We start from the raw sequence: 23,197 nt of genomic DNA on the forward strand, positions 1-23,197 counted from the left end.
CTTCTACTAGGAGAGTTTAGATCTTTTCTATTTTGAGCCTTAGTTGTTGCCATGAGCAAGAAAGAATTTGAAATAGGTTTTCTCTCCAGTCCCTTCCTGTTCTAACACTCTGTGATTCTGACTTCACAAGAAGGGCATAGCAATCTTAGACTGACTTAAACGATAGACATCCAAATGCCTGCTTTCTTCAGATTAAATTGTTCTGGGTCAGAAGGGTTTCCTCCTATGGTTTGATAATAAATGATCAGAGGAACACATTGAAGAGTGAAATGGAAATGTCTCCTATAACAGAGAACTTCCAAAATCCCCTTATCTTCTAAATAAGACTTTTATCTTTGTTCTTAGTAGCCACCTACCTCCTGGCTCTAATAAGACATGTCAGATCTCTAATTTAACCATCTTTTCAACATTAACTTCTCAAATTTATTTGTTCTCATCATATATTTATATTAGTACAAGGGTGAACTATAAATCACTTACTTTTTCTTAAGAAACACAACATTACCTATAACATAAATTTCATTGGAAGGACTTGTCTGAACCAAAGGGCTCAGGGGAATTTCTCATTGTTACATCAGAAAAGAAGCTTTCTTAATATTCAGCTTGTATTGGTAATTACTTCCCCAAACTTTTAGTGGGGGAAAATGCGCTTCGTGAGTACTTATAAAGTTACCAAAAGGAAGTTATACCTTGACTTCAAAGTTTTAGGAGACTATTAGTTAAAATATACTCAGATATGTGCTGCCATCGTAGAAATTATTAAAAACATTTGGAGCATATTTAGCCTAGGGTGATTTTGATGTAGAAAAAAAAATGATTGCTATTATGATATTAAATGATTTATTTCTTTACATTGTTCTTCTACAATTAAGTGGTACAACCTCCAACCATTACTCAACAGTCTCCAAAAGATTACATTATTGACCCCCGGGAGAATATTGTAATCCAGTGTGAGGCCAAAGGAAAACCTCCTCCAAGGTGGGTGTGCTTTCTGCTTTGTGATAGTCCTGAAAGTAAGCGCTGAGATTAATGTCGAAGTTAATTTCAGGTCCTGCACATCTCTAACGCATCATTTATAGGTTCATTCTTTTGTTTCTCTGCTTAATTAAAGTCAGTTTATTCTTAAAAACCCAGATGATTGTACTCATACCCTTCTGCAAAATGCTCAAAAATTATGGGGAGATGTGGAAAGAGCCTTCTATTTGCTCTAATTGCCTTATGACATGGGGAAATCTTTTTTCTCTGGGCCTCAGTTTCTTCATCTGTAAAATAAACAAGTTGAATTTGATGACTTCTAAGATCTCTCTTATCTCTAGAGAGGTCTGTAAAATAATCCTAAGTGGGTTTCCAAACTTGGCAGGGTTCAGTACTCAGGATTTTCCAAAAGAATCTTGGCACACGTGCTACATGGCATCTTAGAATTAGGAGAGATGTTAAAGACCAATATATTTTATAGGTGTGCCTAGAAATGCTAGGTAACTTATTCAAGGTCCCATAGCTAATTAGTGGATGATCTGTAACTTGTTCAGGAATATATAGGAGTTTTGGAAAGCTGTATTATCATTAAAATATAATGTGGATTTTTTAAGTAATAAAGAAATGAAAGTTTCTAAATATTTTATTTCTGACTTTGTCTATTACTGGCCTTACCAAACTATCACAGACTGGCACCTCAGAAAAAAATTAACTGGTACTAAATATTTAAGTATATTAAAACTTTCATCAAAGGTTTACTTAAAAACCGTATGTTCTGCTATATATTTTTCCGTTATTGGAAACCCTCTAGCAGCCAGGCCCTACAATGTCATTTGTTGGACTTTCCCTTCAGTTTTACACTTATTTATTACCTCCTGTAACTCTGTAAGGCAGGATCTCTCCATCTCAGTACTCGATATTGTAGGCCAGATAATTTTTTGTTGTGAGCATGGGGGCTGTCCTCTGTATTGTAGGATATTTAGCAGCATCTCTCGCCTGTACCTACTATATGCCAGTAGCACCCGCCACCACCATCTCCTGCCCTAGCAGTTGTGACAACCACTAATACCAAGAATAAGCAGTGGGCCTGGAAAACATAGTGAAGTTTAGAGAGTCATGCATTTGCATGAGCATGGCTATTGTTAATTTGTGGCTAGTTTATAAAGTATTTAGTTACATGAGCAGTGTGACTTTTACATAAGGGAATCTTTTATACAAATAAAACTGAGAAAGAAGAATTTCAGTTGACAATTTGAAATACTTTTAAGAAATTTATAAAATCATCTCTAGAATTAAAATTTGTCAAAATATGCTACATATAGAATTATCACTTTCAATAACCGACATTTAAAACACCACTGAATTCATATTTCTTCTCTTCCTCCCAACTCACACTTTGGTAACTTGAACCTTGTCTGTTCACTTGTGAAGGCCTTTCTTGTCACATTTTAGCCCAGAGCAAAATTTAGTGGATAGGTTATCAACTCTATGAACAACAGAATTTACAATAAAAATGCTAATGAAGCTCTAAGAGAGTGCCTAGGAGATCTGCTTCCTGTCTTTGAAAAATGACAGGCAATTTGTGTGCATGATTTCTTTATTGAGTCAGAGTTCAGCTAGTTCTAATGAAGAGAAATATCTTAAAATGTATGGCCAGCACTTTTTCTAAGTGACGATTCAATGAAACATTTAGGTATGGAGCCTATTGCTCTTTTACTGAATATTAAAATCTAATAATGATTTCTGGAAACCCATAAACTGCTTAGGGATTTATTAAAGAGTAAGTAACCCTGTTTTTCTGAACTATTAACAAACTTAATCCTTTATGTGTTGAGCAGCTTCTCCTGGACCCGAAATGGGACTCATTTTGACATAGATAAAGACCTTCTCGTCACCATGAAGCCTGACTCAGGAACTCTCATAATTAACATCATGAGCGAAGGGAAAGTAGAGACTTATGAAGGAGTCTATCAGTGTACAGCCAGGAATGAACGCGGAGCTGCAATTTCTAATAATATTGTCGTTCGTCCATCCAGTAAGTGAGACTTGTCCACCAAACAGGTGGATCTTTTTAAAATATGGCTCTGAGATTCAGCATCTGTCATATCATCTAAATACTATTACAAGAAAGTAATGGCACTAATTCCAATACTCTGATTTGGTTTTGCATAAAAATTATTGCTCTTTTCCTCTTTACCCTAAGTTCTCAGCCTAATGCTTGTCAGTCCACTGTCTTTTATACGAGTCCAGAATAAAACACTGGGGGTAAGAAAAGTGTTTCTTCCTCAAATTGACCTAATTATTAATTTCTCATGTATTTTTTTCCAGCTTTATTGAAATATAATAGACAATTAGTTGCTTATATTTACATTGTATAATTCAATGAGTTTTTTTCAATTATAGTTGACATACAATAATATGTTTCATAGTACTAATATAGTGATTAGAAATCTATATAACTCGCAAAGTGATCACCCCACTAAGTCTAGTACCCCACTTCCCCTTATATATTTATTGCATTATAAACTATTTTCCTTATGCTACACTTTATATCTCTATGTCTATTTTGTAACTATTCATTTATACTTCTTAATCCTTTTGCCTTTTTTTGCTGTCCCTCCAACTCCCCTCCCATCTAGTAGCCCTGAAAATATTCTCTGTATCTATGAGTTATTTCCATTTTGCTGTTGTTTATTTTGTTCTTTAGATTCCACATGTATATGAAATCATGTGATATGTGTCTTTCTCTATCCAACCTATTTCATTCAGTGCCATACCCTCTAGGTTCATCAAAGCAATATCTTTTTCCATCCCCTTCCTTTTAGTCTGTGTGTGTGTCTTTTAATCTGAAATAAGTCTCTTGTAGGCAGCGTATGTAGGGGTCTTGTTTTCTTATCCATTCAGCTTCCCTATCTTGGTTGGAGCACTTAATTCTTTTCCATCTGAGGGACTTGTTGATAGGAATATAGTAGTTATTACCATTCTTTATTCTTGTTTTTGATACATGTTTTTTCTTCTGTTTGCTCTGTGTTTCTGTCACAAGTTTGATTTGGTAGCAAGAAGGAATGAGCAAAGCCTCTATCATCTACACCATTTTTTCCCAGAGGTCCCCATGTGTTTTATGTACAAGCAAATTTCTTACAGCCAGATGGAAATAAATCCAGTATGAAATAGGCAATCGAGGACTAAGTATTATTATTTAAAACTTTTTTTTTCAAAATTTCACTGGAAATAGAGTGGCCTCACTACCTTGATATTATTGTGGCTCTTTGCAGTGATCTATACCCAAATCTTCTCAACAACCCAAGAGCATATATTTAAAGAAAAGTGACCATTGCAGTTCTGATCTTTTTTAAAACTATTTTTATTACATGTGTAATACATGGTCATTATGTAAAAAATTAATTGCAAATGAAAAAGAAATTTTAAAATTACTTTTGAATCCTTCCATTCAAGAAAATAACTAATGCTCTTTCCGTTATTTTTTAGCCAGATGTGTTTGTATGTGTTTAAAACAATCTCATTCTGAAGTACTATTTTATAACCTTTTCTGACTTACCTATGATATATATAATCTCATATCAATCTTGTAATAAGTATACTTGTATAATATATAATACTCTATGATATTGAAAGTTATACAGTTATATAACAAATCTTTTGGCATTTAAGTGTTTTCCATTCTTTCGTGAAGAACATGCTTTTAGTAAAATTATGTATCTTCTTAATGATTTATTTAATAAGTTCTTAGGCTTAGAATTGCTGACTTAGAATTTATACTATTAATAACAGTGATAGAAAACTGTCATTTTTTTACTTTGATCACTGTATTTAAAAATTACCTTAATATACATAAATTCTGAATTACTATTTCCCCAAAAGTTTAGTTTGTCTTTGGTGTTCTTTTTCTTTTTCAATGTAGAAACGATGGGAGTTTTTATTTTATTTCGTAGGGTCACCGTTGTGGACCAAAGAAAAACTCGAACCAATAACACTTCGAAATGGCCAGCCTTTGGTACTTCCCTGCAGACCCCCGGTTGGATTACCATCACCTATAATATTTTGGATGGATAACTGTAAGTTTTAAAAATATAAATTTGCTTTCTGCAAGAGTCTTATGATTATTTGCTGTCATAATAAATTATGACTTCCTGTGATTCATAAAATGTTTATAAAATGTTTTAGAGATGCTTGGGAAAATAAATGTTCATTAAAGTAAATAGTGTGTCCTTTCATTCATTCACTCGATTTTTGAGTACCTACTATGTACTACACATTGCTCTGAATAAACCAAACAAGTTTCTGGCTCTCACTTAGCTTATATTCTGTGCAGTGAAAATAGAAAGAGATAGAGAAGGAAATAGACAATAAATGCATTAAAAAAATATGTGTTTGTTGGCAATAAGTGATATACAGAAAAATAAGCACAGTTTTGAGCAGAGACTTAAAGGAATGGGTGAGTAAAGCAGTCCTCTAAATATCTGTGTGTAAAGGGAAAACTGGTACAAGCCCCTAAGGCAAGGGGCACCCTGGTATGTGTAAAAGGCAGCAGGGAGGCCAGTGGGGCCGGACCAAGTGGGCCAAGGGGGAAAGTGATAGAAAAGGTCAGAAAGTCCAGGGGCTCAATGCAGAGGGCTTTGTCTTTTATTCTGACTGAAGTAGGGAAACAGTGAAGGAGAGACTTTACCTGAAACAATACAAATAGTAATAGCATCACGTTCGTTCATGTATGGTAAATATAAAGGACAAAAGAAAGAGTTGGCTTCCTGTTAGGAGACCACTGCCATTATTTAGGCAGGAGTTGATGCTAATTTGGACTCAGGTACTGTCAGTCAAGTGGGTAAGAAATGGTCAGATTCTGGATATATTTTGAAGGTAGATCCTCTAGAATTTATTGGGGTCAGGATGGGGACATGAGAGAAAAAAATTAAAGATAACTACAAAGTCGAAGACTGAGCAACTGGTAAAATGGAATTGCCATTTTATGAAATAGCAGAAGCCCACAGAGGGGACAAAATCAAGCTATTTCAGATATGTTATATTTTTTCATTCAAGTTTTGTTTTTGTTTTTTATCCCCAACAGTAGCTAATGTTTATTGAGCATTTACTAAGTGTTAGTCCCTTTGCCAAGGACTTTATGCGGGTTATCTCATCAATTTTTTATGACAACCCTGTGAGGCATGTCTGGTTATTCTTTCCACTTTTTAGTTGAGGAAACCGAGGCACAGAGAAATGAAGTCTTCCCATTAGGCAATTTAACATTTGGCCACCCATCCCTATCCTTGAGGGGATTGTTTGTTGCTTTGCCTCTCCCACCCTCCCAGACCACCTGAGCTAATAGGTTAGCATGTTACCTTTGAGGTACCATGTGGTTCTTCCAGGAGACTAGGAAATCAGGGTTTGGGATCTGAGAGCCCTGTAAGACATCCATGGAGAGATGCCCAACAGGAGTCAGAGCTACATGAGTCAGAAGAAGATTCAGAGTGCCAGTCAGCAGTGTATGAGCGTTTGGTGTAGGTGCTCCCTAGAGCCAGGGCCTGGATGAGAGAACTGAGGAAAGGAATGCAGGCCATGAAGAGCAAATCCTATGGGACTGAGACCAGGAGCCCTCCAGGGGCCAAGCACTTAAGGAGACCAGCAAAGTAAATGAGAAAGAGAGTCACTGCAGTAAGAAGAGAACAAAGAGCAGTGTCCCCTGGGACAAGGTGAACAAAGAGTGTCGAGAAGACAAAACAATCAACTTTTTCAAATGCTGCTGAAAGACCAAATAACTTCTGATCTAAGAAATGGCTATTGAACTTGGCAACGTGGAGGTCACTGTTGACCTTGACAAGAGTCATTTAGATGGAATGGTGGTAATGAATACAAAATATTTGTGGGGAGTATATTCTGTTCTCAATGACATGATTTCCTCTGAAATCACAGGTTGTACATATTACTAAGGATAAAACTTACCTCTAACATGTAATTTCCGTTTTTGACTTAGTTGAAAACACTCAGAGTATCACAAAGAAATGGAAAATAAATATATACATGAATAAATGAGCCAATATATTTTTCCTATAATTACATAACAGCTTTTACAGACTTTGAAAAAATAAGTAAAAAATCAAATGTAAATGAGCTCTGTATGACATTAAGAATAATAGTATCCAAATGTCACTGCCAAAATGAGGCCAGGTATTTGGTCTTTGGTTCTTATTCAGAAATGATGATTTTTCCACTTAATAAAGAGATATATACATGTTAAGTCTCAGAATCTCTGAATATGTAACTAATTTTTTTTCCACATTGCACTGCTGGCTATGTAATTTACATAAATTTTGGTCAAAGCTTCTGGATCTTTCAAATAAAATTGCATAAGAGAAAAAATTCAGATCTGTATCACATTTTTCTTGCAAGATGACATTATCAATTTATTCCTATCTGAATACATTTTTTTTCCCCAATGTAATGCAGAAAAACTCAATAAGCACTTTAATTTGATCTACCAACTCCCATCAGTAATAAAATACAGCAGGAGAAATGGAAGAGAATTACCATATGCTTATCTTTGACTTTCTGTATTCACTAAATAAATGTACATTATTTTTCTTAAGTTATTTTTAAAACAATCTTTTCCTTAGGGCAAGGGTTCCTAACCCCCAAGCCTTGGACCGATACTGGTCTATGGCCTGTAAGGAACCAGGCTGCACAGCAGGAGGTGAGCAGCCAGCCAACAAGCAAAGCTTCATCTGTATTTGCAGCCACTCCACAGCATAGCATCACCGCCTCAGCTCCACCTAGATCATCAGGCATTAGATTCTCATAGGAGCACCGGTCCCTGGTTCCAAAAAGGTTGGGGACCTCTGCCTTATGAATTAATGACTCAAAACCATGAATTTACAACCACTACCCAGATCCCCATCCTGCCCAAGGACTTGGTTAATGTGGCTAACCAATATTCTTTCAAGCTTTGGCTCCACATTTTCCTGCCTTTTCCTGTCCAAGGGAATTGTAGGCTGTTAGCCATAATTTTGCCTTTCATGAAATGTTAGATGAGGGCACTTGCTTCAGGAGGAACACAGCTGCATGACTCAGACTGGTGAAATCCTCTGGCCAGACAACTTCGCCCGAGGCACCTGGGATGTGCGATTTTTCCTAGTTCTCTCACTTCAGAGCTGAAGAATTCTCACAGTTAAGGCTCTGTGAACTGAGTCAGAAGCTCCATGAGGCATGTTAGTCAGCCAAGTGTAAATTCACACATAGATAAGTGGTCTCACCAGCCCAAGTCCTTCACCTGCCTAGAAAATATTCCTTCCATGCTAAAGGCTAGAGTTCCTTAACTGGACCTGAGCGAAAGTAAAACTCAAAGCTAGAAAGTTAGAGTGCTGACAGTTATTCATTTAATTACAGGTTAGGGACCCTGGCATGCCTGACGCTTTGCATAGGGCCTAGCTCACAGTTAGGTGCTCTCACAGTATTTGGTGTCTGACTGAGTACACAGATGCAACCCAAGTTAACATTCTTACAAAGCTTCCTTAATGCACTTTCTAAGGCATGTGTTTGTATGTGTTTAATAATTAGAGACTAATTTAAATATTAGAAAAAGTCACTTAAACTCATTTGGTAAAACATGTTTTGGTTTATACATCCTTAAATAAAACACTTTATTGTACAACTCTAATCTCACCTCTGCCCCCTCCAAAGAAATTAGGGTCAAGCAGGTACAGTTGGAGTAGTATTGTGTCATCATGTTGTTGTTGTTGTTGTTTACAGTTATTTGCTTTATAGAGAAAACATTCAAAGAGCTTTATAGAGAAAACATTCAAGTGAAATTCACAGAACTATGAATAGATAAATTTATCTCGCTAATTTGGAAAGTGGCCACTTTATAATAGAAGAATGATCTGCATATCTCTCTGCCTTTCTCCAGCCTTTCAAAGACTTCCACAAAGTGAGAGGGTTTCCCAGGGTCTGAATGGAGACCTTTATTTCTCCAATGTTCTCCCAGAGGATACCCGTGAAGACTATATCTGTTACGCCAGATTTAATCACACTCAAACCATACAGCAGAAGCAACCTATTTCTGTGAAGGTGATTTCAGGTAAGAGTTTAGCTTTCTGAATCTCTCTTTCAATGATATTTAAAATATGTGCAAAATATGTTAAGTATTAAATACTATTGATTGACATAAACAGGTTCATTAATCAGGAAACTATCTGTCAATAGTGACTAAAGAGCATGCATACCCTAAATACTGTATTTTATGTTTTTTGCTGTTACTATTATTACCGTTTCCCTGATAACTTTCTGAATCTACTCAGAGTTCTGAGCATTTGCGTGTGCTTTATGCCCCACGATGGCTTTCATTGGCAGTCCTGAAGCTTCATTTCTCTGTTCACATATTACTGGTTGGGGGGTGGCTAAGTGAATTAACGAGTTGGTCATATACAATGTAAAGCACTGTTTTAGTTGGTAGGGGCGGCACTTGGTCAGCATAGTTCTGTACGTTTGCTTTTGTTGCCCAGTGATTTTTTTTTACAATATCTTCTTCCCTACTTTTTGCTTTCTTCATAATATTCTGTTTATTTCAGTGGATGAATTGAATGACACTATAGCTGCTAATTTGAGTGACACTGAGTTTTATGGTGGTGAGTTATGGTGATTGTAACTGATATTCTCTCCTTCATTGTAGAATTTAGTTCACTAACTTCACCTCCATGGCTATTTAACCTTTTTTCTTTATGAAATTCTTAGTTACATGTTTAATACCACTAGAATAAAATGTGTGTTTCTTGTGAAAGTTAGCTATAAGCTTGCAAACATGCCACTAAAACATTTTACATGTTGTATGTATAATAATTAAAATTATTATAGCTGTTTTCATGTAAAGAACCATTTCACATGATTTGGAAAAAATATGTATGTTCAAAATTATATTTTTTATTTTTTGTCTTGTTCATAATTTTTCTCATGAACTAAATAAGAATTGTCAGAGTGCATTAACCTGTTAGAATACTAACTCTTCAAAGTCTTAGTAACCTGTAGCAACACAACATTAAATGGATTTTGATAGTAAGTCATCACATTTCCCATCTGTTTTTACATGATATTATCAATAGTAATTAGCAATAGTATTTCTCTTAGTTTGGTTTAAAATCCAGTCCCTAGCTTCAGTGGAAGTAATCTTTTTAAAAACAGAGCATTTAACTGTATTCTTTTAAAGAGAAAAGAATTTGATTTCCTTAAGGGAAATATGGCTGTCAGATACAGAGTCAATCAATGAAAATTATGGGTTCTGGATATGGGGACTTCTTAATTATCTATAAGGCAGAATTTCTGCTGTATTAATTTTTTACCTTTGAGATATGAAGTAAAAAACATTAAAGTACTATCAATTACCAGAGTAGACATACTACAACTCCTGCCTTACTATTTTATTTTATTTTATTTTAATATACTCGAAAAATATAGGCCTCAAAACCATTCCCAAAGTGATTTCAGAGGAGAGATTTTTCTTCCATTATCTCTAAAATCTTAGGAAAACTCTAATTTCTCTCAAGTAATATCTCTTCTAATATTTAGTTTTTTCTTCTGAGAAAAGAGAATAATTCACATATTACCTTTCATTCAGTTTTTGTGAGCATCAAATAATTAATGCATTAAAGTGTTAAAAACTTTAAGGGCTATAGAACCTTAATATAGTGTCATTTCTACTTTAAGTTTTTCTGAGAGGCCATCAGAAGATTAGGCTACATCTCCATTAAAAAGAAGGTGACCTGTGTAAATCTCCCTGAGACCTTGGACTTGAGCCCTCTTTATTTTTTCATTGAGAAAACTAATTTCAATTTCTTTAACTCCACCATTATTCTTATTTATAGCACAATTTGCCAGGCCTCTGTCAGTAACTTTCTATTTTGTTCTGTTTTGCTTTTCATGAGCCTTGCAGTTGTGAGGTTTTGATATGTTGGACAGCCACCACAAGTTTATCTCTGTGAATAGTCAATGGAATTGACCATAATGTTGTCCCTAGTATAAACTGAATTATCCCTTCCATAGTCATAACTTTCAGAAAAATCTAACGTTTTCCAGAAGGTAGACAGTTAATTTTCACTTTGACCTGAGCACTAATTTTAACTGATGGGTAGTTTGAGAACATAATTTTCCTTTCTATATCTACATTTTGAAAATTTGCCTACCCACAAAAAATTCATAAAAATCTAACCCAAATTAAGGAAATGTACAAAAGTAAAATAGTCCTTACTATTGGTGCTTATGCAACCAAATTATTTCTATTCCTAGCCAAGTGAGCGACAGCTATTTGGAAGTCAGAGAGTGTGCATGTGTATTTTAACAAATTTCACAGTGTTAAATGGTTTTGAAAAGGGATTAGGGTTTTAGGACTATTTCTAGAAATATATATTCATAACTTTTAATGCATATTGATTTTTCTCTTTTGCAGCTAAATCAAGTAGAGAGAGGCCACCAACATTTTTAACTCCAGAAGGTAATGCAAGTAACAAAGAAGAACTAAGAGGAAATGTCCTTTCACTGGAGTGCATTGCAGAAGGACTGTGAGTTCTGTTTTGATTTACATTTTTTGCAAAAACACAGTAGATTGGTAGAGAGATATTGATATCATAGGAAGAGTCATTGTCTTATTCTAATTCCCTCAAGCACCAAGAAGAATCTGATCATTATTTCTAAAATAAGCCATATGAATTTCATATTATTAAACTATTTCATTAATAGTGTTCCTCTTGAAATAAGTATCAGTAATTACCTTATTGTGATAGCTATGATTATAATTAGGGTATATTATTTTGCTACTGCATGTAACAAACTACCTCAAAATTTAGCCTCTTAAAAACAAAAGCTCTTTATTATTGATAATTTGTCTACAGGTCTGCAGGGAAGTTGTGCTATAATGGGCAGATCTGACTGATTTCGGTTGAGCCCGCTGATGGTTCACTAGATGGCTCAGCTATGGGCTCAAAATTCTACTGCTAGCTGTTAGCAGGTAGCTAAGCTCTTGTCCTTCAGTTTCTCACACTCCTCTAGCAGTCTAGTCCTGGCTTTTTCTCCTAACAACGGAAACACACACGGCCTCTTAGGGCCTAGCCTCAGAACTGGCACACTGTTCCCTCTACTACTTTCTGTTGGCCAGTCACAAGCCCAGCTTCTTTGCAATGTCTCATTATGCATACTTCAAAACCGATGCCACTCCCAGAACCCATATGCTCTTGTAAGGAGTTGCAGGGAGTCCTCGTTCAGAAACAAGAACAACTGTTTCATTAGGTACACATTAGAAGCAAGCTTCTACGTAGTCCCCTCTTTAAGCCTGGCACAGAGCAAGTGCTGTTGATATGGGCACGTTTGCTGAAAATATTGACTAGAATCTTGAAAACATGTTGTGATCATATGTTGTGATCTGTGCTATTCTTCACCTGGTAACTCAGCGGTCTCACAGGTCTCATATTCCTTCTTAGAATCAGCCTCCAAGAATAACTTTAATTCAGGAGACACATGGCGGCCTCTGCTGGCTATGTCAGGAAGTTACCATACGTACTACTTAGCTCCTTAAGCAACTGAAAACTAGCACAACCCCCCTTTAAAGATATTTTAAGTATACATCTTACCCCCAGAATTTAAAAAAAAAAAAAACTTGCAATTTTCATCATCGTTATGTTATAAAATAGTTTATTCTATCAACTTTCCACCTTTTGGGATTAAATGTACCCATTCTCATAATTTAGTGATTTCCCTTTCCACAAATGATATATCATACAAAAATAAAAACTAAAATATGGTCAGTATTTGAAATTGCATAGCACTTCCAAAAAGTTTTTAAAACATTGGAATGTTGCAAAACTAAGATTGAGGCTCTATCACTTACATACCAATAAGCATATGACTCATAGCATCAAATATTTCTAATTCTTAACACCTGCTCAGTGGAGTAGGAGGCCTTTGGAACAATTCATGAGTTAGTTAAACTATAATCTCATGTTCCTATCCCCATTGTGCTCTCACCCCCAGATCATATGAGATGCAAATTAACCTGACTATAAGGAAACATGATAATATGCTATCAGAGTCCACATGTTGTATAGTATCTTCAACTTTTCAAAATGATTTCATATTTTCTAACTCTTTTTATATTCACATGTCTATTTTAGAAACCGTTTCATCAAATATACATGTTCAATTTTTTTGTTCGACCAAATAAACCAAAACAATTATAAAAACAACCCACTTGTATTTCTAATGACAAATATTGTGATCTTTCAGAGAGCCCGGACCATTCTTTTTGTGTCTTTACCTCTTCCCAATACATAACGCAGTGCTTGGTTTATAGTTCAGTGCTTAGTAGGTGTTTGTGTTGAATGGGTTTTTATTTTACCCTCATGTAAACCTTCTAACGTTAAGCATTATTATCCCCATTTAGACAATTAAGGAAACTGAGGCCCAAAGGGGTCAGGGATCCAAGTACAGAGAACAATTTAGGGACAGGGCTGGGACTTTGAAGGAAATCTTTTAACTATAAGCCTATGTTCTGGCTTTTCATCTGTCTCTGTATTTCATAATTCAGTAAGAAACACAGGTGAGAAATGGTTTGAGTAACACATGAGTTCGATCTATTCTTACCAATTGGCATAGTATTTTGCCACTGATAATGAGATTAAGGAAAAGAGTGCTATTTCTCTAATCACTTCATTTACATTATTAGATAGCCTGCTATGAAATAGAAAAGTTCTTCAATTTGATATGGAAATATGTACAAAAATTCATGAGCACAAATATGTATATCACCTCTTTCTCTGTGCATTTTTAACTCTAGTTGATAAAAAATTATAACTCAATATCATTAATTTCATGGTATTTCTTTTGATTGACATAGTACCTTTATGTAAAATTTTCCAAGTGCCTCATTGATCAGAACTTTGAGGAAAATAACTAGGTCCCTTCAGTCAAGGAACTCATGCAAGCATTCTCACTGCATCACTGAAGTCAAAGTTTATGGTGTACCATAAATTGGTATAGTTCTGATTATGTGAAAATGGTAGCTTACAGCCGTAAATATAAGGTTATTTATAAAAGTGTGATGCTAGTTAAAGTATCTCTATATTTCTCGTGATCTTTATATAAAGAATTTGTTATAAACGTGCAAAAAAAAATTATCCTCAGAAGCAGTTGGGTGAACTTTTTTTTTATAACATCATTATTTATCTTATCAGGCCTACCCCCATTATTTACTGGATAAAAGAAGATGGAACACTACCCATCAACCGGACATTTTATAGGAACTTTCAGAAAACTCTGCAGATCATTCAGGTTTCAGAAGCAGACTCTGGAAATTACCAATGTATAGCAAAAAATGCATTAGGAGCTATCTATCATACCATTTCTGTCACAGTTAAAGGTATATCATTGTTTAAAATGCATTGCTCTTGCCTTCATGAAAAGCATTAAACATTCAGTTAGCGTGCATTTGATTACATTCTTCAATAATAATAAATGTAAATTTATTTCAATGTTCATGATACCTTGAATCTCTTCTCATTGCTGTTTCTAGTGCATCTAAATCAGTTTAAAAATTCACTCCCTCAACTCTTCCTTACAGAAGATTCCAATTAAAAAATGTAAAAAGAATGAGGGAAATAGAAAATTACCATTAGAATCCCTCAGTTCTAACTGCTGCAGGCAAAAGCCAGTGATGAATGCTAAAATTAGTGGATAAACCTTAAGAAGAAACAGGATATTGGCATAGCCTCAAAGTATTTGTTCTCCCCTCCCCTAAAAAAATTAATTCCTGAGGTAGTTTCAACATATGTCCACACATTCTTTACTATTCCTCCATTAAGGAGATGGAGCTTACTTTCTCTACCCTTGAGTGTGGACTGAACTTAGTGACTTGCTTCTAATGGGGTATGGAAAGCAGGAAAATAGTAACTTTACAGTGGAGAAGCCTGGCAAAGTGATCAGATTAACATAACCAGTAGTAGGTAATGTTGATAACATGCACTCCCTGACACAATGTAATCAGAAGGGTTCGTCACCCAAAACCTCAGTCTAATCATAAGAAAACAGACAAACCCAAGTCAAAACATGTTCTACAAAATAACTGATCAGTACCCTTTAAAAGTCTCAAGGTCATGAAAGATAAAGATCCAGAAGCTGTAGGATTAGAGGAAACTAAGTAAGGAGATGTGACAAATAAACACAGTATGGTGTTCAGGACAAGGTCCTGGGGCAGAAATAAGACATTAGTGGAAAAACTTGGGAAGTCCTAATACAGTGTGTAGTTTAGTTCATGGTGTTATCAGTGTTAATTTCTGGTTTTAATAACTGTTCCGTTGTTATGTAAGATGTTAACATTAGAGAAAGGTGGGTGAAGGGCTTATGGGAACACTCTATACTAACTTTCCAACTTTTCTAAAATGCAAAGTTTTAAAAATTGCCTCCTGATTTTATAATTACATATATTCTATGGAGCTCAGAATTTGAATTCATGTGTTTTAGCCCTACCTATAAATTACTCTACAATTTCAGATAAATCGGTCACCTCTTGATGTCTGATTACTTTAATGTAAAATAAGATGATGCTATTTCTATCAAAAAGGTCTAGAAATAATACATATATGTCAGTGAGCTTCTTTAAGCATTCTCTTGAAAATCTGAAATATTCTTTGAAGCATTACTTATAAACGTATTCACTCTAGAAAAATTAAACTAACAAATGTTTTGAAAAATATTCCTTTTTATTATTAAAATAGTTTAATATACTAAGTTTGCTAAAATACTTATTTGATTCAAATTTTTGGTTTTTTTCTTTTCCTCAATAAAGCGGCTCCATACTGGATTATGGCACCTCAAAATCTTGTGCTGTCCCCAGGAGAGGATGGGGCACTAATCTGCAGAGCTAATGGCATCCCCAAACCCAGAATTAGCTGGTTATTGAATGGAGTCCCAATAGAAAGTAAGTTTCCTTGTCTGGTTCAAGTATATTTGCAGAGCATAACTACATCTTAACAGATAAAAATAATTTGAGTTAAGGAAGCAAGCCATGTATAAATTAAACAGAGATATCAAATAACCTTTAGATTTTTATCTTATTACCTTTAGAAGTTTATTATGACTGAATATTTTGTACTATTAACATAATGGTATGTGTTGATTGGGACTTGCGAATATTTTCTTCCTTTTTTACATGGATCATAGGAAGAATGACAGGGTCAGAAATAAACATCACTGAAAATTTCAGATTATTTGTTCAAAATGTGAAGTGGTTTGTGGAAACATCATAGAAGTCAGAGGAGATGGGGCTAGGAATAGAGCCAGTGGCTATGACAGGAATAAGAAACATAGCTGTCTTAATTTAAGATGTTCCCATGTTCTCCAGGCTTCAGAGGTCACTGTCCTATTTAATGCCCAAAGAAGAACACATCCTCCCACCCCAGTCGTATGCAGGAAATTTGATCTTTGACCAGTTTCCATCCCAGGGTATTGCTAAGATTATCCTGGAGCAATTCTTACACAGTCCTGGCTGCTGCGTGTCACTTCTTCTGCCATCTTCCTTGGATTTCTGCCATTTCTTTCTCAACCAGCTGCTCCAGACTGCCATTTTATTGCCCAAAGTGTGGCCGCAGCAAAGACTAGTTTTACAAAACTTAGTTAAAGGCAGAAGAGAATTATAACAAAGAAAAAAAACTGAATATGGATATTGCACCTCTCTGTCCCCAGATTCCCAAGCCATGGCCATCCACAGAGAGCCCTGTGGCTACTCTTTTTCCCAACTCCAGCAACTACCAGCTGCTGCGCACAGGAGAATCTTGGAACATTTCCTCCTTCTTAGAGTTCAAATATTCTCTTAGACCCACAGAGAGAGAAAATCAGTTTCTGTTTAAAACCCAGCCTCAGGCTCACCCTCCCAGTCAATAACATAGTAATCTGCAAAGATATTCTTTACTCACAATAAAGGCAACCTTCAGGTTTATGATGTGGAGCAGCTTGGATCCTCATTGCCTCCAAGTCAGAATCAAAAATTGGTTCTACTTTTACATAACCAAAAGTTTCATTAAACTAACTGGCTTTCCTGAAATGTCTTCACCTTAAGATGAATCTGAAAACTGTTGGCAAATTTGAAATGGCCCAAGTCTTTGTTTCTCACCATCAAGGTTGTACAACCGCGTGTCTAGACTGAGTAAGAACACCCTGTTTTGTGGATATTTATTAGTAGTTTGTTTGTGTCACACAATAGTTGTCAGATATAGTCATGTGCCCTATAATGACATTTAGGTCAATAGCGGACCACATACACAGCAGTGGGATACCATATAGCCTAGATGTGTAGTAGGCTATACCATCCGTGTTTATGGAAGTGCACTCTGTGATGTTTGCATGATGACAAAATGACGTAATGACACATTTTTCAGAACATATCTCTGTCATTAAGCATTGCATGACTGTACTCTGAAACCAACAGCCTGTGTTTACTGAAAAAGGAAATATGCTCCAGGGAGGAAGCAGATTCTAAACAGGCCAGCAAGTGGGGTTTGGATATCTCCATTCCCAGTTTTAACAATGATCAAGATCAAGAAGACCTGCAGAGAGCACTTTATGGTTGTGCATGAAGAAGCTACTCCCACTCGCAGAGGCATATGAGTGAAAGCAGAGAGAAAAAGTGGAAGAAAGCCCAGAACTCATAGAGTGCACCTCCACAAACCTAGATGGTATAGCCTACTACACACCTAGGCTATATGGTATCCCACTGCTGTGTATGTGGTCCACCATTAACTGAAATGTCATTATGGGGCACATAACTATATCTGACAACTACTGTGTGACACAAACAAATTTATGGTACGATATCTGATTTTCTTAGGAATGCATACTGAATGGCAGTAAAGTGTGGAGCGTGCTCAGCACTTTGGCACCACATTTTGCAGCTCAGAGGTTCTGTGCCCATTTATAGAAGGTTAACTGCACCTGAGATCTGACTTCACTGAAACTAAGTGGGAGGGGCCATCCATCTAGCCACTCAGTGAGAAAACCAGGGATGCAGGGAATGTTGAAAAGATAAATCCTCAAGCTGGCAGCCAAAACGCAATCATAAGCAGAGAAAATTGAGATGGAGGTGGGTCAGTGACATAAGAACAAGAGGATACTAAATAATGAAGCTGATCTTTCCTCCTGATTTGCTTGGCTTGTTGCCCTTCCAAACCCAGCATTGGCAGTGACTTTCAGGGAACCTTGTAACTCCAGTTATATTAAGATCTTTGAAAATGCACTCATAGATACTCTCCATTAAACGAAATATTTTGGGGGAGGATCAACTGCAAAAGGCCTGATTTTTTTTTTTGGCGAGAGGCAGCACAGGACAGTGGTCCCAGGAGACAAGTTAGGCCCTTCTACTATAACCCCATGTCACTTGATTAGGTACAGAGCAGAAAGAGTTAGAACAAAATCTCTCAAATCAGGTTCCAAATAAAGTTCATTTCTTCTATCCCAAAAGTATTTGTTAAGTTGCCACTGGAAGGAAAATAAGAGGCTGAGCAAAGATAGGATCAGAATTCTACAGTGCCTACAGATCTAGGGTCCCTTGAAGTCTGGTGTGCCTCAGAGCTGCCACTTTGATGGACAAGCAAGGAAAGAAACACCATGTGGTAGAAAAGGGCCCTGGCCTGGCTAGCTGCCCACCCCATGGTGCCAGGAGCAGGTGCTATATGTTTACACCAAGGTCATGTAAAGCATCTCTGAAAGGTGTCTTTCTTCAGCTTTGGTGGCCAAGCTAAATGTGTATGGATTGCTGTTTGGAATCTCATAACTAAAAGGTGATAAGCTTTAGGCACCTGGCAAGAATCATCATAACTCTCTACACAAAGATACTACAAGGACATTGCTGTTTCCTGCCCCCGCCCTCAGTGGCTGGTCCATCTGCAACTTCTGCTGAATAGTTCCTTGACTAGACACTAAGTCATAAACAGCTAAGTTCGAAGTGAACCCTACATTCCTTCATTTTGTGTTGACCTCCCCTGATCCCACATAAGGAGTAAATGAGGAACAAAACTGTCAAAAAATTGGTAGAAGTTCGAGGAGCCTTGTGCCTCTCCCCTTTTTACCCTGCTTGATAGTTGCCCCATGAATTTGGAGGACCCTAAACAGAATTGCCTTCAAAGTTTGGGACTATCTTGGAAAGAGGGGATTGTTTGTCATCCACAGTGTGCTGAGTTGTGCACCCCACAGCTGCATCCAGCAATGATGGGTGCTGAGAGGATGGCAGAGAGGCAGGGGTAGGCAAGAGAGAGCAAAGTCTGCTGCAATATACAGTGGCACAAAATTAGCATGGTAAGGATTTCTAACCTTCAAGGGGACCTAGACTGGGCCCCAGAAGTTAGCTGGGAGCACAAGCTGGCTTGCTGTCAACACATTTCACCTGAGCCTGCAGAAACCTTGGGTGGACCAGCTGCTGAGGGTAGAGCAGAGAACAGCTCTCCCTTTGTAGCATCCCCACCAGGTGCCTTAAATCTTCACCAGGTGCCACACAACAAAGATACTATCAGGGGACCATACTACCAGATACATAGCCTCTCCATACCTGACTGGTGGGCAGTCACCTAAGGACATTGACACTCTTCCTATCTCTGCAGGCTCTGGCTGCCAAGTGCAAATAAATACTATGAAAACAGGAGCAAGATCAGGGAGAGAGAGGGATAAGACTTGGGTTTTGTTAGCAAAATACAGTGTTATTGATTTGTGAGTTTGCATTTTAGACCTGGAACCTACTGTTTTACAAAACTAGGAGAATTAACTCAAAAACTGGGCTCTATCAATGTCTTCCACAGCTCTGTCTCCCCCAAGACTGGCCAGGTTACTTTAAACTTTTCTTGAAGCGAAGAACAGACTGTATTAAATATGGAATTTGCCCAAAACCACCTAATATGTTTTTTAAACAACCTACAAAAGTCAGGAAATAAACAGAGCTGCAGAGAGCTGGTGCCGAAAGAGAACTTTGATTGTACTGTGTGATCACAGTGTCTGGGAAGGTGTGGAAGTAGAACCCAGGACATGAAAGAAAACATCCAAGGCCAAGACCATGGACACCATGGTTCCCATCCCTGTCATAGAAGGCAGCAGAAGAGCCTAAACGTTCCCCTTGTGAGTTGTGGTAGATCTCAGATCCTTCCCCATGGAGTGTTTGTAAGATCACACCATTATGTTAAAAGATTTCTTTTCTTCAAGAGATGAGGAGGAAAAGGAACAAAGGGAATAAGAATAGACAGAAGATCACCTCCTGCCATGATTACATATATTGCTGACATTACAGCGAGCGATTGAAAACCAATATCACATGATAAGCAGCCAGGAGAAATAGAGGCACGGACCAGGATCTTCCCAGCATTCCAAAGCATCTTCCTACTTCCTTTTCTCAAAAGTAAAGGATTCAGTTGGTACTCCCTTATAGGCGAGAAAATAAGTAGATGAAGAGGAAAATTCATCTCTTCACCTAGAGATTTGTTCTACATTATGCCCAAATGTTTAGATTTCAAAGATATTTATGAAGTAGACTAATTCAGAAAATCTGAGCATTAATTTCACGTTAAACAAACCATTAAGTGCTCTAGTCTCTAGTTTCTCATCTCCAAAATGATATACTATCTAATCTATTTCACAAAATTATTTTTAAAATAAAATAATGCAACAGATATAGAAATATTTTAAAAATTGATAGCACTCTATAAATGTAAAAGCTAAACAAAGAAATAATGGATTCTGCCAGCACTTTTGTCTGGGAGAAAGCTGCCCCTGCATCCCTCACCCTGAATCCAGACAATTCAGTTCCTCCTGTATGTCTCTGTTGGCTTTCAAGCTGCTGCTGTAGTTCTTGAGCTCAAAACAAGTCTGTCAGCGAGTATGTCTTTGTGCAGGCCCTTTAAGAGGAACATGTGGGACTCTGGCTGCTCTTCATCTCACTCAGCCACAATCTCTGCTGGGTTTCACAGTCAGAAATTGTGAGGACTTCTCTCTCCAGCACTGGAACCCTCGGCTGGGGAGTCCGGTGTGGGATCAGGACTCCTTGCTGCTCTGAGGGGACCTACACAGCTGAGATATTCTTCCCGATTTTTAACCGCCGCACGTGATTTTGGGACCATCCCATTCCTTGTCTTTGCCCCACCTACCAGTCCCGAGGTGGCTTTTTCTGTGTGTTCTTAGTTGTAGGACTTCTGTTCGGCTAGACTTGAGGTGCTTCTGAATGATGGTTGTTCTGTAGTTTAGTTGTCATTTCAATGTGGTCATGAAAGGAGGCAAATGCAGCATTTACCTATTCCTCCATCTTGACCAGAAGCCTACATAAAACCTTTTTTAAATGGTTTATGTAGTGATTAATGAGTCTCCACTGGGGGAAGATTGTCCTAATGGCTTTGTTCTTTGAGCTGGTCTTCCATGTTCATAGTGGTGTAACTTCTTTTTATTGTGGTTAAAAAACACGTAACATAAAGTTTACCATGTTAACCATTTTTAAGTGTGAAGTCAAGTAGTATTAACTATATTCACATTGTGAAAGAGATCTCCAGAACTATTTAATTGCAGAACTGGAGCTTTATACTCATTAAACAACACAAGGTGGTATATCTTTTAAGATCTCAATATACCAAAGGAATTTGAAGAGCTCTTCTCACTCAATCTGCTAGCCATCCAGAGAGATCCAGCCCAGAGCTTTCCCCAGGCCTCATCACTGTCGCAAATGCCTATCACTCGCTCCCAGCCCTCGACTGCCTTGCATGTCCACAGAGACACAGTCAGAATAGATACATAGGGGTCACTGAGAGTCCCCTGAGGAGTCTCAATACTGAATGCCCAAGTGCCGGATCCAAAAGTGCTAAGAAGGAATTAAAGGAATTAGAACTTACATTTGTCTCCTGGTTGGAAGAACATGTTCCCTAAGATAATTTTGGAAATATTAGAGTCATAAACAGCAGATGTGAACTAAGAAGCCAACTCAAAGTATCTTGGCATACCCTTATCTCTAGTTGAACTAACTGTGATATATAAGATAATTTCATAAATTAGCTATTGGTTGTATCAGAGTGTTGAATAACTATATACAGAACTGTATGACAGTAAATTTGTGTGGTTATAAGCCACCAAGTTTGTAGTAACTTGTTACAGGATCAGTAAAAAACTAATGTAGAATGAAGGAGTGTAATACTTTGAATATGTGTAATAAAACAAGGATGAATAACTATAGTTTGGTTTATTTTTATTATAATGAGTTAATAAATCACAGGTGAACTGAATAGTTGAGATTTTAAAGTGATAAAAGAGTCTAAATACAGTCTAAATAAATCTATAAATTATGTCTTAGATGCATATACTTTCCCTCTTATTAAAGAGAAAAAATGGTGGTTAGAATGAAAGTCTACTTAAGTGGTTCAAGTTCCAAAAGCAGTTTAAGAGAAAGGGTGCTGTTGCTGTTATTTAGTTTTGATTTTGATCAGCATGCTGAGACAGATACCTATTATCCCTTTTAGTGTACTTTTAAAGCAATGTAAGGTCACAGCTTCAAGATTAGCATTCAGAAAAAGGAATTTATCTTCAGTAGCACACAGCACTTCAAATTATTGGGCATGCCTTGGGCTAAATTCTCATATTATATTACTCAACCAGTTCCATTCCACTTCAGTAAGGATCAATCCTGGTCTCAACATTTTTTAAGAGAAATTTTACACAATTTATTTCTATATCAGCCTCAGGAATTTCCAACGCAGGAATATAAATATATTCACATTTGATTAATAGTCCCATATATGTTTACTTATTTATTTATCTAGTAATTTCAATAAGAGACTCTTAAATACAAATTTGGATGAGCTATTTTTTGACTAGCTTTTTCTGTCTGATCTTGATAATTAACTTCTCTCTTCATAAATAATCATGGTTTCTATGTGAATAAGGCAATGTTTTCCTGAATATTGCAATTTTCACCTAACTTGTGCTTTACTGTTCTTACATCTCTCAGAATAATATTCAGTCTTACAGAATCAATCCACTTAAGACTAAATGAATATCAAGCATATAATTTAGTTATAAAGTGATAACTAAATTCTGAGGCAGAAAAATTATGGCTTCTGCCTGGGTTCTTGGTCTTGTCCTACTTATTGGATATACCTAGATCAGTCTGTATTTCTCTTCTGCTTACTATAACATAAACCTCACGCTTTACATCTTCTAAGCAAAA

General features: G+C 36.7%; 1 protein-coding gene across 21 annotated transcripts in view; it reads left to right on the forward strand.

Annotated features, from left to right (window-relative positions):
- The window catches only part of NRCAM (neuronal cell adhesion molecule), a 259,076-nt gene that overhangs the window by 196,514 nt on the left and 39,365 nt on the right, over positions 1-23,197 (forward strand). For 16 of the 21 annotated variants that reach the window (XM_025041894.1, XM_025041901.1, XM_025041903.1 and 13 more), the window contains 8 exons: positions 873-978; positions 2,814-3,010; positions 4,929-5,051; positions 8,891-9,061; positions 9,552-9,608; positions 11,420-11,531; positions 14,196-14,380; positions 15,806-15,937. In XM_025041894.1, coding sequence (XP_024897662.1) covers positions 873-978; positions 2,814-3,010; positions 4,929-5,051; positions 8,891-9,061; positions 9,552-9,608; positions 11,420-11,531; positions 14,196-14,380; positions 15,806-15,937 — 1,083 coding nt within the window. The remainder of the gene's footprint in view (positions 1-872; positions 979-2,813; positions 3,011-4,928; positions 5,052-8,890; positions 9,062-9,551; positions 9,609-11,419; positions 11,532-14,195; positions 14,381-15,805; positions 15,938-23,197) is intronic. The other 5 variants (XM_025041911.1, XM_025041912.1, XM_025041906.1 and 2 more) reach the window with 2 other exon arrangements.

The sequence above is a fragment of the Pteropus alecto genome, unplaced genomic scaffold, assembly GCF_000325575.1.
Source record: "Pteropus alecto unplaced genomic scaffold, ASM32557v1 scaffold109, whole genome shotgun sequence".
NCBI classification, from domain to species: Eukaryota; Metazoa; Chordata; class Mammalia; order Chiroptera; family Pteropodidae; genus Pteropus; species Pteropus alecto.